We start from the raw sequence: 15,815 nt of genomic DNA on the forward strand, positions 1-15,815 counted from the left end.
AAAAAAAAAAAAGTGTGCATGAATTTCTTTCAAATTCTCTAACTGTAAATATTATCTGTATTTTAAACATCATTTCAACAGATGAAATGTTGGCCAGAAATATATAATCTGGCTCTGCCACTTCATAGTTATGTGACTGTAGGCATATTAGTTAACCACTATACATAAAAGATACTTTTTGACTATGTTGTTGTTGTTATGTACGGTGGAGTCAGACCTGACTCACAGCGACTCCCCCTTGGGTTTCCGAGGCAGTATCACTACGGAAGTAGATTGTCCCATCTTCCTTCCTAGGAGTGGCTGGTGGATTTGAACTGCCAGCCTTCTGGTTAGCACTCAAGTGTCTTAGGCACTACGCTACCAGAGCTCCCACTTTTTGATGATGTAAAGCACAAATGCATTTTGTTCTGACTTACAAGTTGCTATGAGTCAGAACGAACTCCAAGACACCTAAAAACATAACAACACATTATAAGGATTTTCCAAAAATGAAAACTAGACATCTTTAAATTTACTTAATACACTTATTATAGAACCTAGCTTAAACCCACTCAGCTGGGTGGATTACATAAATCAAATTTGGGAAAGAAAAAGGTTAGGAACAGAAAGAAGTGAACAAATAAGAATTTCATTTTAGAAATACTAGGTTTGAAGTGCCTCAAAGATATCCTACTAGAGCTGGAAAGTAAGCAACTGAATACAGTCATGTATCACATAAGGCCCACAATACATACTGTGAAATAGGACATTATGATTTAGACATTATGGGAACAGCATATCGTAGTCTAGTCCTGCTTTTTCCTCAAGCATCTCCAACAAGCTTCATGCCTAAGCAGTGATCATCAATGTACTGAGATGGATTTGCTTTTTTGTTTGGGCCTCAATTCATGTCATCAGCAACTTCCCCATATCTGATATGGTTCCCTCTCACATTTTCCTTAGTCTTGTAGCTTTTAAGTGGAGCCAATCCCTTAACAGCTGGGAGAATTATTTTCTTTGTTTCAGAGAATCACTGTGATGGTCGAGTGCAATGTGCCTAAATCACGAACAACAGCATTCACTGATTGAAGGTTCTTTAATAACCTTTGTTTCACGTCTAAATTGATACTTCTCCTATGCCTCTTGCTTCAATCACTAGCACTGTTTTTGTTGTGTTTGGGTGTCAAGATGTACTTTACAGTAATATTTTTGAGAGAAAACAAAGATAAGAATACAACACTCAGGAGAGGCATAATACGTGAGAGTGGATGCTGCTGCCTAACAGCATACACTGTTATATGGTAAATGTTTTAGATAGAAAGCATACACACATAAACCAGTAACATAGGTGTTCATTACGACTATCAAGCCATAGGCTAAATATACACTTAAATGGCTGGTAGTGTAATCACACTGTATACAAGTGACATGAAATACACGTGTTGCATGCAGGAAACCATTGCATTCACTATGTCCAGTTCTCTGATCAAGATTTCTGAACTCTGTTATAACCTAATAGGACCAAAAAAAGTGTATGCAGTCAGACAGTGCCCAAACAGACATTATACAGCATATGACGCTATATAAATCTGAGATTTACATAACCTTGAGGAAGTCAGGGCTAAATATGCTAGTTTAGGAATTACTGGTATTAAGTGGTACTAAAAACTAAAACTGGATTAAAATAATCATATTCCATACATTTAGGAGTTGATGTTCATAGCATCCCAAAGCCACAGAACATGACTTTAACTTGCTTTGTCTACTACCCCTCCTAGTGAGGAATGGAATTTAATTCTCCTGGAATTCAGATTTCTGGGTTCCAGGGATGTCAGAAAGACCCATGCTATTACCATGAGATAATCTCTGTATCTTTAGCTTGAGAACACTGGTTTTGTAAAAGTCATCTTTAAGTCAAACAATGGTATAGGTAAATTAGTAAAGATTGTTTTGCTTTAGGCATTGCGTTCTTTTGAAGAAACTGAAACTATGTTTTACAGACTAGAAACTGTGTTTCAGGGTAATCTGTAGTTATATAAACACTATTCTGGCCACATTTCCATGGCAATCTCAGTAAGATGCATTATAAGAATCTTTGGAAGTTCTTTCCTCTTAGTGGTTAAGGCATTTGGCTACTAACCCAAAGGTCAGTGGTTCAAACCCACCAGCCATCCCACAGAAGACAGATGGGGTGGTTTGATTCTGTAAAGATTTATAGCCTTGGAAACACAATGGGGGGTCATTATGAGTCAAAATCAACTCAAAGGCAGTGAGTTTTTTTAATATGGATTCTAAAGGTTACCCTAATTTGCAAACTATATATTAAATAAACATCAATTAAAGAATTTGGCTGCTAACCAGAAGGATGGCAGTTCAAATCTACCAGCTGCTCCACAGGAGTAAAATGAGGCAATATACTTCCATAAAGATTTACAGCCTTGGAAACCCAGAGGGATTCACAATGAGTTGGAATCACATGATGACAGTGAGTACTGGCTTACTACGATTTTTGTTTTAACACTAATAATATCAATGAGCTGATATTTAACTTTGCACTTACTGATGAAAACTTAAGTTTCTTTATTTTTTACCAATATGTTGTGTTGTTGGATGCCATCGAGTCAGCTCCAACTGACAGTGACCCTATGTACAACAAAACGAAACACTGCCCAGTCCTACACCAGCCTAGCAATCCTTGCTACACCTGATCCCATTGTTGCAGCCGTTGTATCAATTCATCTCCTTGAGGGCCTTCCCCTTTTTCGATGACCCTCCAGTTTACCAAACATAATAGCCTTCTCCAGGGAATGGTCCCTTCTGACAACATGACCAAAGTAGGTGAGATGATGTCTGGCCATTCTCACTTCCAAGGAGCATTCCGGCTGCACTTCCTCCATGACAGAGTTGTTGGTTCTTCTGGCAGTCCATGATACTTTCAGTATTCTTCATCAACACCACAATTCAAATTCATCAACTCTTCTTCAGTCGTCTTTATTCAATGTCCAGCTTTCATGTGCATTATGAGGCAATTAAAAATACCATGGCTTTGGTTAGGTGCACCTTACTCCCCACAGAGACATGTTTGTTCTTCATCACTATAAAGAGGTCTTTTGCAGCAGATTTATCCAGTGCAATACATTGTTTAATTTGTTACTGCTGCTTCCAAGAGTGTCAACTGTAGATCCAAGTAATATGAAATCTTTAACAACTTCAATCTTTTCTCTATTTATTGTGATGTTATTTATTGGTCCAGTTGTGAGGACTTTAGTTTTCTTTATGTTTAGGTGTATCATACTGCAGACTGCAGTCTTTTATCTTCATCAGTAAGTACTTCAAGTCATCCTCACCTTCAGCAAGCAAGGTTATGTCATCTGTGCATCGCATGTTGTTAATGAGTCTTCCACCAATTCTGATGCCACCTTATTCTTCATATAGTACAGCTTCTTGTATTATCTACTCATCATACAGCTTGAATTAAGTATAGCAAAAGGATACGGCCCTGACGCACTCCCTTCCTGATTTAAAACCATGCCGTATCCCCTCGTTCTATTCAAACTACAGCCTCTTGGTCTATGTGCAGGTTCCTCATAAACACAACTAAGTATTCTGATGAGTCTGAGCTACAGGACATTGACTAAGGCTGAATGCTACCCTCAGCAAACAGCTCCAAATAGACTCAGGGGCTGCAGCTGTCCTTTTCCCATGCTTGCATCACTGGCTAATCTATCTCACACTATGCACAAAAGACAAGCACCTAAAGCCTTCTCTCCTGGAGGTGACTTCTTTTGCCAATCTCCATTCACCTAAGCAGGTGCACACTCCAGGGGATGAGCAGATTCTATCGCAACTGCCTGCTCCCAGGGCCACTGGCTGACCATAACTAGAAAAGTTCCTGCTCAATTACCTTAACCTTCCTGTATGTTTATACTTTTCCTTTGCCCAGTTTTTCCTCCCTTCTGTCTCTTCCTTTCCCCCTCTACCTCGTCTTTCTTTCATTTTTACCAAACCTTCCTCACACTAGCCCCCCACACTTTTTTAATTTTTCCCCAGTTTCTTTTATTCTTTTTCCTTTTTCACTATTTTCTATTTTCTATTTTTATTCTATCTTTTCATCTTTTCCATCTCTTCTTCTTCTTCTCCTTCAATTTACTTTTACTTCTGTATTTTTTTTTTCCCCTGCCTGGTCCAATGGGAGGAACACATTTAATCTCCAATAGTCAGCCATATCTACTATACTGACCACCTCAACCAAAAGACGAGTGACATCAACAGCTCCTGCACTACAGGGTCAACGACAGAGTGTAGACAACATCTGCTCACCCCAACTGCAGCTCCTCCTCACAACAAACAGAAATCTGGATGCACATTTCCACCAGTTACTCCACCAACATAGAGAAGGCTGAATGACCAATATTTGGAACAAAATATTTGGAACAAAGAAACCACCAACAACACAACAACAACAAAAAAAAAAAAAAAAAAAACAGAATGATAGCAATAAATTCATACGTATAATTAATTACCCTCAATGTGAATGGACTAAATGCATGAGTCAAGAGAGTGAATGGCCCAGAACAACCAAGCTAACAACCAAGGAAGCACATGTGCCCCATACTTCCAGACACATCAAAACATAAACCATAAACAAATCATCTATAAAAAATAGCAAGCCAGACTCTCTAATAAAGTAAACATAAAACCATGGTGAACAAATCAACACATAATTAACAAAGACAATAACTTCAAAATGTCTTGGAGATAAGAGACAACTTTATATCAAACAAAAAGAACAAGACAAAGTAACAGAAAAAATTGTCCAAACTAAAGAATTAGGAAATCCCTCCAAGGAAAAACAAATAACAGAACTATCTGTTAAGGAATTCAAAAAAAAATAAATTCTGGTAGCCCAGTGCCTAAGGCACTTGACTGCCAACCAGATGGCTGGCGGTTCAAACCCACCAGCCACTCCTCGGAAGGAAGATGGGGCAATCTACTTCCGTAGCAATACCACCTCGGAAACCCAAGGAGGGGTCGCTATGAGTCAGGTCCAACTCCATGGCACATAATAACCACAACAACGGGACCCTCCAAAAGCTCAAGGAAACCATAAATAGAAGCAAGGAGAAGACAGACAACACCCTTGAAGAATTCAGTAAAATCATTCAAGAACAAAATGACAAAGTAAACAGACAATTAGAAATCATACAAAAATAGCAATTACAAATACAGAAGATGAACACTAAAATTAACACAATGGAAGGACAAAAGAGTAGACTAGAATTGGCTGGAAAACATATTTTCCAGCCAGAAGACAAATGCTTTGACACTAGTTTCTATGAAGAAAAATCAGAACAAAGAATCAAAAGAAAATGAAGAAAACGTAATAGTGAAATTGCATGATATGAAAAGAAATAACATGTGACTAATTGGTATTTCAGAACAAGAGAAGGCAAAAATAAATAAATAAATAGATAGATAGATAGATAAATAAATAAATAAATTGTCAAAGACTTGCTAACAGAAAGCTTCCACTTCATCATGAGAGATGAAAACATATCCATACAAAAAGCTCAACAAACCCCATACAAAAGAGACCCCAAGAGAAAGTCACCAAAACATATCATAATCAAATTTTACAAAAGACAAGGCATCTTGAGAACAGGTCAGGAAAAATGAAATGTTACCTACAAAGGGAAATCAAAAACACAGCTCTGATTTCTCAGCAGAAACCAGGCAGGCAAGGAGGCAATGGAATGGAATATACAAAATCTTTAAGGAAAAGAACTGCCAACCAAGAATTAATATCCAGCCAAACTGTCCCTCAAATATGAGGGTAAAATTAAGACATTCTCAAACAAACAGAAATTAAAAGAATTTGTGAAAATCAGACCAATCCTACAAGAAATGCTACAGGGAGTCATTCCAACAGAAAACAACAAATTAAAATCAAAACATTTGACACCACCCTCTAGAAATCAACCCAGAAAACAGATCTCAAAACTAAAACAAGCTCCAAAACATGTAAATAGGAGTCAATCTGTAAATAACAAAAACAGAAAAAGAAAATAGAGGGAATAAATGTTATAACTACAAAACTTCCAAAAGGAGAGGAAGTCAGGATGACGTTCATATAGAACAAACTGTTCCAAACTTCTTGTTGTTGTTGTTGTTGTTATGTGCCATCGAGTTGGCTCCAACTCATAGTAACCCCTCCTTGGGTTGCCAAGGCAGTGTCACTATGGAAGTAGATTGCCCAGTCTTCCTTCCGAAGAGTGGCTGGTGGGTTTGAACCACCAGCCTTCTGGTTAGCAGTCAAGTGCGTTAGGCAACTATGCTACCAGAGCTCCTGTTCCAAACTTAGGGAAATAAAAATTTACTACAAGGTAACCATAAAGAAAATCAACAAGCCTTCTAACCAAAATAAGAAAAAAGAAAATCGCAAGGGAATGGTAAATGTAAAACCAACAATGATGAAGAAAAGGAGAAAAATACTCAATAACAAAAAGAACTCAGCACAGAAAAATATTTGGAACAAAGAAACCACCAATAACACAACAACAACAAAAAAGAAACAGAATAACAGCAATAAATTCATACCTATCATTAATTACCCTCAACATGAATGGACTAAATGCATGAGTCAAGAGAGTGGCGGACTGGATAAGAATAGAAGAGCAATCAATATGTGGCCTACAAGAGACCCACCTTACACAAAAAGGTAAAATTAAAAATCAGGAACTGGAAAAAAGTGTCAAGCTAATGACAACCAAAAAAGAGCAGAAGTGGCAATATTAATTTCTGATAACATAGACTTCAAGGTGAAAACTAGCATAAGGGACAAAGAAAGGCATTATGTGATGTTAAAAGGGTCAATTGACCAGGAGGACATTACCATAATAAGTATCTATGCACCCAATGAAAGACCTCCAAAATATATAAAGCAAACATGAACTGAACTGAAATGAAAAACAGCTATTTCTAGAAGACTTTACCATACCACTGTTGATGAAGAACAAAATAACTAGAAAAAAGTTAACAAAGAAAACAGAAGATCTCAACAAACTCAACGTCACAGACAATACAAAACACTCCACTCACAAAAACACAGTACACATCTTTTCTAGTGCACATGGATCATTCTCCAGAATAGACCCTATGTTAGGCCACAAAACAAGCCTAAATAAATTTAAAAACATCAAAACACTACAAAACATCTTCTCAGATCACAATGCTATAAAGTTAGAAATCAATTACAGGAAGAGAAGAAAAAAATCAAATACATAGACACTGAATGATACACTGCTCAAGAACTACTAAGTAACAAAGAAATAAAGTATGAAATTAAAAAAAATTCCTAGAAAAAATGAGAATGAAAAGACAACTCAGACCCAAAACCTTTGGGACACAGTGAAAGCAGTACTCAGGGGTCAATTTATAGCAATAAGTACACACATCAAAAAAGAAGAATCAAAAACAACACCTTAAGTCGACAACTCCAACAATTAGAAAAAGAGCAACAAAAGAAACCTACAGTCTCCAGAAGAAAGGAAATAATAAAGATCTGAACAAAATTAAATGAAGCATAAAACAAAACAATAAGGAAAATCAACAAGACCACAAGCTGGTTCTTTGAAAAGGTTAAGAAAAGTGACAAACGGTTGGCAAATTAACAAAGAAAAAGAAAGAGAAAACACAAATAACAATAATAATAAATCAAATGGGTGATATCCCAACAGAATCAACTGAAATAAAAAAGATAGTAACAGAACACTATGAAAAATTGTACCCCAACAAATTTGAAAACCTAGAAGAGATAAACAAATTTCTAGAAACATAAGACTTCCATAAACTAACACAGTCTGAAATAGAATACATGAAAAGACCCATAACTAAAGAAGAAATTTAACAGCTCATAAAAAAACTGATCAGAAAAAAAGTCTTGGCCCAGACTGCTTCACTAGACAATCCTATCTAATGCTCAGAGAAAAGCCGACACTTACATAACCCAAACAACAGCAGAGCATAGAAGATAGTGGAATACTACCAAAATCATTCTATGAAGGAAACATAACCTTGATACCAAAACAAGGTAAAGACATCATTAAAAAGGAAAACTACATACCAAAACAAGGTAAAGACATCATTAAAAAGGAAAACTCACAAACACAGATGTAAAAATCTTCAGCAAAATCCTAGCCACCAAAATCAAACACCATATTAAAAAAATAATACACTGTGACTGTTCAGGTTATCTAGTGCCGCTCTGACCATCTTATATAGCACAAATGGGATGGTCTTGACAAACAGGAGTTTATTCTCTTACAGATTGGAGGATTTAAGTCCAAGTTCAAAGTGCCAGGCTCTAGTGGCTGGGTGACAGCCCCTCATCCTTGTGCTTCAGCTCTGCCTCCAGCTCCCAGCCCCTGAAGCTCGAGGCTTTTCTTCACTCAGACAGCTGCTGGCTGCTGAGGCTAACAAGCCCCAGGTTGACAAGTAAAAAGGCACAGTCCTGATGTTACCAAAACACATGGCAGGGCATTAATTCAGGTCCATTGCAAGTCCCAAGGTTGGCAGAGCATGGCAGGCTGCTGAACAATGACAGGGCTACATGCAGGGTCCAAGCATGCCATAAGCTAGAGACCATTCCCCAAGGCTTCTCCTGATATATAGGAAGCAGACCACATCCCTAAGGCAGCTACACAGCTGCTCACAGTAGATTCCACCATGGAGATGATTACCAGTCTCATCATGGGCAATACTACATCCAGCTGCCCAGTCATTCAACCAGGCCCAGCCAAGTTGACACACAAACTGAACTACCACAGTGACCAAGTAGGATTTACACTAGGCATGCAAGAATGGTTCAACCTCAGAAAAATAATTAAGGTAATTCATCACATAAATAAAACAAAGGAAAAGAACCACATAATCATATAAATTGATGCACAATAGACATTTGGTAAAATCCCATACCCATTTCTGATAAAAACTCTCAGACAAAACAGGAATATAAGGGAAATGACTCAACATAATATAATAAAAGCATATATGCAAAACCAACAACCAATATTATTCTCAATGGAGAAAGAATCAGGCAAGGATCCCCTCTGTCTCCACTTCTATTTAACATGGTATTAGAAGTCACAGCCTGGGCAATAAGGCAAGAAAGAGAAATAAAGGCATCAAAATTGCCAAAGAAGTAGTAAAGCTATCCCTATTTGCAGATGACATAATCCTATACATAGAAAACCTGAGAGGCTCAGCAAGACAACTACCAGAACTAATAAAAAGATTCAGCAAAGTGACAGAATACAAGATCAACATACAAAAATAAGTTGATTTTCACTACATCAGCAGAGATCTCTGAAAAGAAAATTAAGAGAACAATACCATTTACAATAGCTACCAAAAGAATAAAATACTTAGGAATAAATTTTACCAGGGACAGAAAAGACCTACACAAAGAAAATTATAAAACACTACTATAGGAAACGACAAGAGACCTACATAAATGGGAAGAAATATGACATGTTCGTGGGTTGGAAGACTGAATACTGTGAAAATGACAAAACTACCCAATGCAATCTATATATTTAATGTTATCCCAGTGCAGAGTCAATAAGCATTCTTTAGGACATGGAAAAACCAGTCACTAACTTTATATAGAAAGGAAAGAGACTATGGATAAGCACAGCACTACTGAAGAAGAAAAACAAAGTAGATCTCACACTCCCCAGTCTCAAATCCTACCATACAGCCATAGTAGTCAAAACAGCCTGGTATTCGTAAAACGACAAATAGACTAGTGAAACAGAATTGAGAATCCAGAAATGGACTCATCCATCAATGGACAACTGATTTTTGACAAAGGACCAAAGCCCATTAAATGAGAGAGAGACAGATTCTTTAACAAATGGTGCTGACAAAATTGGATATCCACTTGCAAAAAAACTGAAAAAAGATCCATACCTCACACCATACACAAAAATGAACTCAAGATGGATCAAAGACCTCAATGTCCAACTCAAAACCATAAAGTTCATCAAAGATGAAATAAAGACAAACCTAGGGGCTCTAATTTAAGGCACAAATAGTCTATTAAGCATAATTCAAAATACACAAGCAGAAGAGGAACTAGATAACTGGGATCTTTTAAAAATTAAATTCTTATGCACATCAAAAGACTTCTCTAAAAGAGCAAAAACAGAACCTACAGATTGGGAAAAAAAATTGGACATGACATATCTGACAAGGGACTTACCTCTAAAACTTATAGAAAACTTCAGAATATCGACATCAAAAAGACAAACAATACAAACCAAAAGTGGGCAAAGGACATGAACAGACACTTCACTAAAGAAGATAGACAGGCTGCCACAAACACATGAGGAAATGCTAACATTCATTAGCCATTAGAGAGATGAAAATCAAAACAATGAGATATCATCTCACCCCAGCAATAACAGCAAAGTTCAACAAGACAGAAAGTAACAAATGTTGGTGAGGGTATGGAGAGATTTGATCTCTCATACGCTGCTGGTGGGACTACTAAAATGGTACAGCTACTGTGGAAAACAGTATGGTGTTGCATTAAAAAACTGGAAATAAAAATACATTTGATCCAGCAATTCGACTACTAGGGATATATACTAAAGAGATGAGATCCAGAACACGAATAGACATATGCACAACCACGTTTATCACAGCACTATTTACTATAGCAAAGAGATGGAAACAACCTAAGTGCTCATCAACAGATGAATACTATGAAACAATGAAGAATCCACAAATCACCTCATAACGTGGATGAACTTGGAGAACATTGTGATGAGTGAAATACATCAATCACAGAAAAACAAATAATGCACAAATCCATTATTATAAAAAGTCAAGAAGAAGTTTACAAAGGAAAGGAAATTTACTTTTTAGGTTACCAAAAGATGAGAGGGAAGAGCAGGTAAAATTTCTGACTAGTTAAGAGTCATGTGTTGATTTGGGTGAAGGGAAAAGCAATATAACAAAGGTGTGTGACCAGCACAATAACAATAGGGAAAAGGAGGACACAGAGAGGCACATAAAAGGTAAAAAGGAGGACACAGAGAGGCACATAAAAAATATACACAACAGAGGCAAATATTATTACATACACAATACTGCATTATAAGTAACAACAAACACTAGTCTACAGGTAGATGCATAGGAAGGTGAGAAGATCAAGTGAGGATAGGCAAATGGGAATATATGCATGAAAATAGATTTGGCTGATGATATTCCTACATGTGTATTTGTGCTACCAAAATATGCATATACATTACAGAACTAACAGGGCACAAGGCTGGGGTAGCTTTACAGCAACAACCAAGCACCTAGAGGGAGTCAGTCACCAGGCCTGCAGGCTCAAGACCATGGTGTCAGGGAACAATAAGCTCAATTGGCAGAACACAACACATAAAAACTATGTTCCACATCCTACTTTAGTGAGTGACAAGGATCTTGAAAGTTTTCAAGCAGCCATCTAAGGTATAACTATTGCTCTCCCCTCATCTGAAGCAAAGAAGAGTGAAGAAAATCAAAGTCATATGGAAGAAATTAGATCAAGGTTCTTAGTGACCATGGGAACCTCAGCCTTCACAACCCTGAGACCCTGCAACCACTTGGAAAGAGATCAAAATTGGAGATCCTGGATACAGTGGAAAGAAAAATGTGGAATAAAATTCAAAAACACAAAAATGACCAAAATGACTGGTCAGACAGAGACTGGTAAAACCTCTAAGACTATAGTGTCTGTTTTTTCGGGCTTTGAACTAGATTCTGTGGATTAGCTCTCAGCCCAACAGTAGAAAGGCCTATAAGCAGAATACCTACCAGAGAGATGGCCCCTCCTACCCCAGGGAGATGCACCCCTAAGATCAATCAACCATGGGAGATCAGAAGGACAGCATTTGCATAAAGGGAGAGCTGGACAGACAGGAATGCATAGATAAGAAGGACACCGGGAAGGGGCAGTCACAGGGAAGAGACGGAGAAGAACTATTTATTGCTGGGATTGTAACTGGTGCCGTGAAATCAAATGTGTATGAACTGTCAAGAGTAAAATGCAGTTGCTTTGTAAATCTGCACCCAAATCACAATAAAAAATTTGAAAAAAAAATTTAAAAAGAACATGTAGACTACTACTTATTAGTTCTATAATAATGGCTAAAAAGAAATTAATAAAATGAAAACACTATCACTGATTACCCACAACATGACTATCAATGCCCTATTTTTATATATTACTTCTAATGCTCTGTGACATAGGTATATATAGTCTATAAAACAAACAGAACAGAATGAATTAAATATGAACCATATGATTACTATATAGCAAAACAAATCTCTTATAAAAATATCAGTAAGAGGTTCACAGTTTAAAAGAGAAATACAACTGCTGCCAAACTTGTTTAGAAAACTAGACAATTTTTTCATAGATAAAAATTTATAATCTGGGATATTTTCAAGTACAACTCATCTTGCCTTCTGTTTCTACAATTGTCCAACTAAGAGTTTAGAAACAGGCAACAAAAGATGGTAGAGAAAAAGCATTAGAACAAGACCCAACTCAACACCAAAGCAATCCCTAATGCTGTCTAAGTGAGTTTAAGTAAACCATTTCTCTTGAGGATTTAATTTCTTCATAAATAAAACAGGCATCATAATGCTAGTCAAGCAAGCTTACAGTGAGATCATGTGAAAATACTGGTAAGCTATACAGAGTCTGCAATAAAAAAAGAATTATTGGAATAATTTCTGTAAGTCTTTTCAGCTCTTTAATTACAACACTGAAAATCTATGACTAACAATTATTTATGGGCTAACAACCTCCAGGTACAAATAAAACAAAAAAAGAACCATCAGATATTCACTTTAAAGCACTGGTCTTTAGAGTATCAAGTTAAAAAGGTGTTTTTTTTGTTTGTGTTTCTCTTTTAAAGTCCAGTTAAGGATTCTGATACAGTGTGACACAAAGAAGGACCAAAATATAAGGAAATTAGTTGCTTGTTTCTCCCTCAGTCTGCTCAATCACAGAGAATACTGACAAGAATGAAAAACAGCTAAATTCCACAAGAGACAATAACCAATAAGCAAAGGTCAAGGAAACAAGCAATCTGAAGTTCTCAGGAGGTGAGAGCAAAAATAAAGTCTTTCTTATAAGCATTGAACAGAGTTATGTTTATCTATCCATATACCAAACCAACTAATATATACAGAATATAGTATATGAGAAGTTGGCACAAAAGAGAGTCAGGAATGTGAAGTCCCAAATATTTCTTATTCTGTATAATTACTATAATGACAATACTCAAAATAAACATGGACCTCAAAAAACAAGACTGTATGGATACTATACTTGCAGTCCTCTCAAGTGTGCTCTGACACCTTGATCACTTTGCACATGCTACCCCCCAGGCCAGACATACACATTTTTCCTCTTTCTGCCTGATGAACGCTTACTTCAAGACTCAAATCAAGTTTCTCCTATAGAACAAATACTCCCTTATATGCACTTTCATGGCACTAAGTATTACACTGTAAATTAGGTTACAAAATGTATTACGTCACACTATTTCATAACTGCTTCTATATCTGTCCCCACCCCCTCTATACTACAAGTTCCTTGAGGGAGTGCATGAATAGGCTCACACATCTAGACTTTCAGTTTCAGACAAGTCTGTTAATTCTTTGCATCATCCACAGTTTATAATTACGAATATATCTAAGAAAAACACAGAATAGTCAAGGTTTACACTACTTTGCCCTTAAAGGTGCTCTGGTGAAAACGTTTGAGAGGCACAAGGTTAAGCCAATTTTGGTTACCTGTTCCTGTCCTTGGCGATTGTAAAACTTCATACTTAACATCCTTAATAATCCCAGTGTCTTTGGTACCTACAAAATAAAAACACACCATACAAAGAAAGATTAACAGAAGCCTCTCTCCATGTATAAAAGTTTTTTTATCAGACAATAAAAACTGAAAAAACAAAAAGTAGTATTTAGTATTAAAGTAGCATTTTAAGAAATGGTGAAGAAAATCACCAATAGCTGCCAGGGATCTTGATGCGATTATGTTATTAATCAAAAAACAAAAAAAAAAATCACCAAGTGGTAAAATCATACAACATATACCCATGGAAAATGATACTGAATAAATAAATAACAAGTCGAGTACAATATAAGGAGCTCGGGTGGCATAATACCAAAGGCATTTGACTGCTAACTAGAAGTTGGCAGTTCAAACCCACCAGCCACTCCCCAGAAGACCAGGCAATCCTTCAGTAAAGATTTACCACCTCAGAAACCTAAAGGGGGTCACAATGAGTCGGGATCAACTCAATAGCAAGGAGTTCGGCTTTTTTTTTCTTGGTTTTTAGTATATCACCATTTTGCTGTCAGAGTGTCATATTGTAGTGGTTTCTGTGTTGCTTTGAGGCTGGAGGATAGGTAACTGATATTTCAAACACCAGCAGGGTCACCCATGGTAGACAGATTACAGCAGAGCTTCCACACTAAGAGAGACTGGGAAGAACAGAGCCATCCACATCTGAAAAAACTGGCCACTGAAAACCTTATGAATATCAATAAAACATTGTCTGATATATTATTAGAAAACTTTATGAATAGCCCTGAATATAGTGCCAGAATATGAGCCTTTCAGGTCAGAAGGCACTCTAAATATAACTGGGAAAGACAGGCCTCCTCAAAATAGTCAAGCTTAACAATGTGGATGGAGTAAAGTTTTTGGGACTTTCATTTGATGATGGGGTACAATTCAAAATGGGAAGAAACAGCTGGGAACATCCATTAATAATCATAATGTAAAATGTACAAAGTATGAATCCAGGAAAATGGGAAGATGCAAAAATTAAATGGAAGCTAAAAATCAATATCGTACGCATTAGTGAGCTAAAATGCACAGGTATTGGCCATTCTGAATCAATCATATGGCTTACTATGCTGGGAATGAAAAATTGAAGAGAAATGGCATAGCATTCATTGTCACAAAGAATGTTTCAAGATCTATCCTGAAATAAAATGCTGTCAGTGACAGGATAACATCCATAGCCCTACAAAGAAAACCACTTAATACACCTATTACTCAAATTTACACATCAAGCACTGAAGACAAAGATGAAAGAATTTAAGATACTTACAAAATTCTGCAGTCTGAAATTGAACAAACATGCAATCAAGATGTACTGACTATCACTGATGATAGGAATACAAAAGTTGGACACAAAGAAGAATCACTGGTACCTAGAAAATACAGCTTGGGTGGTAGGTAGGACACTGGAGACTGCATGACAGCATTTTGCAAGACCAACAACTTATTCATTGCAAATACTTTTTTTCAACAATATAAACAGCAGCAATTACACATGGACCTCACCAGGTGGAATACACAAGAAACAGATCAACTACATAGGTAGAAAGAGGTGATGGAGAAGTTCAGTATCTTTAGTCAAAACAAGGCCACTAACTGCTCATATGCAAGCTCAAGCTGAAGCTGAAGAAAATTAAAACAAGTCCGCAGAGCCAAAATATGACTTTGATTTATCCTACCTGAATTTAGAGACCATCTGAAGAATATATTTGACACACTGAACACTAATAACCAAGAACCAGACAAGTTGTGGGATGATATGAAGAACATCATATATGAAAAAAGCAAACAGTCATTAAAAAGAAAGGAAAACTAAAACTATACAGTTCCTCAAGGAAAATTTAGGGTCAAATTTAAGGGCCCTAATATATGGCATAAATAGACTCTCAAGCATAACTCAAAATGCACAAACAGC

At 36.7% G+C, this 15,815-nt stretch overlaps 1 protein-coding gene across 1 annotated transcript in view; it reads right to left on the bottom strand.

The window, feature by feature from the left end:
• NBAS (NBAS subunit of NRZ tethering complex) overlaps positions 1-15,815 on the bottom strand; it is a 750,019-nt gene that overhangs the window by 577,553 nt on the left and 156,651 nt on the right. The window contains exon 11 of the mRNA XM_042781864.1: positions 13,837-13,905. Coding sequence (XP_042637798.1) covers positions 13,837-13,905 — 69 coding nt within the window. The remainder of the gene's footprint in view (positions 1-13,836; positions 13,906-15,815) is intronic.

Source organism: Orycteropus afer, unplaced genomic scaffold, assembly GCF_000298275.1.
Source record: "Orycteropus afer afer isolate SDZICR_OR568_19922 unplaced genomic scaffold, OryAfe1.0 scaffold00187, whole genome shotgun sequence".
Lineage (NCBI taxonomy): Eukaryota > Metazoa > Chordata > Mammalia > Tubulidentata > Orycteropodidae > Orycteropus > Orycteropus afer.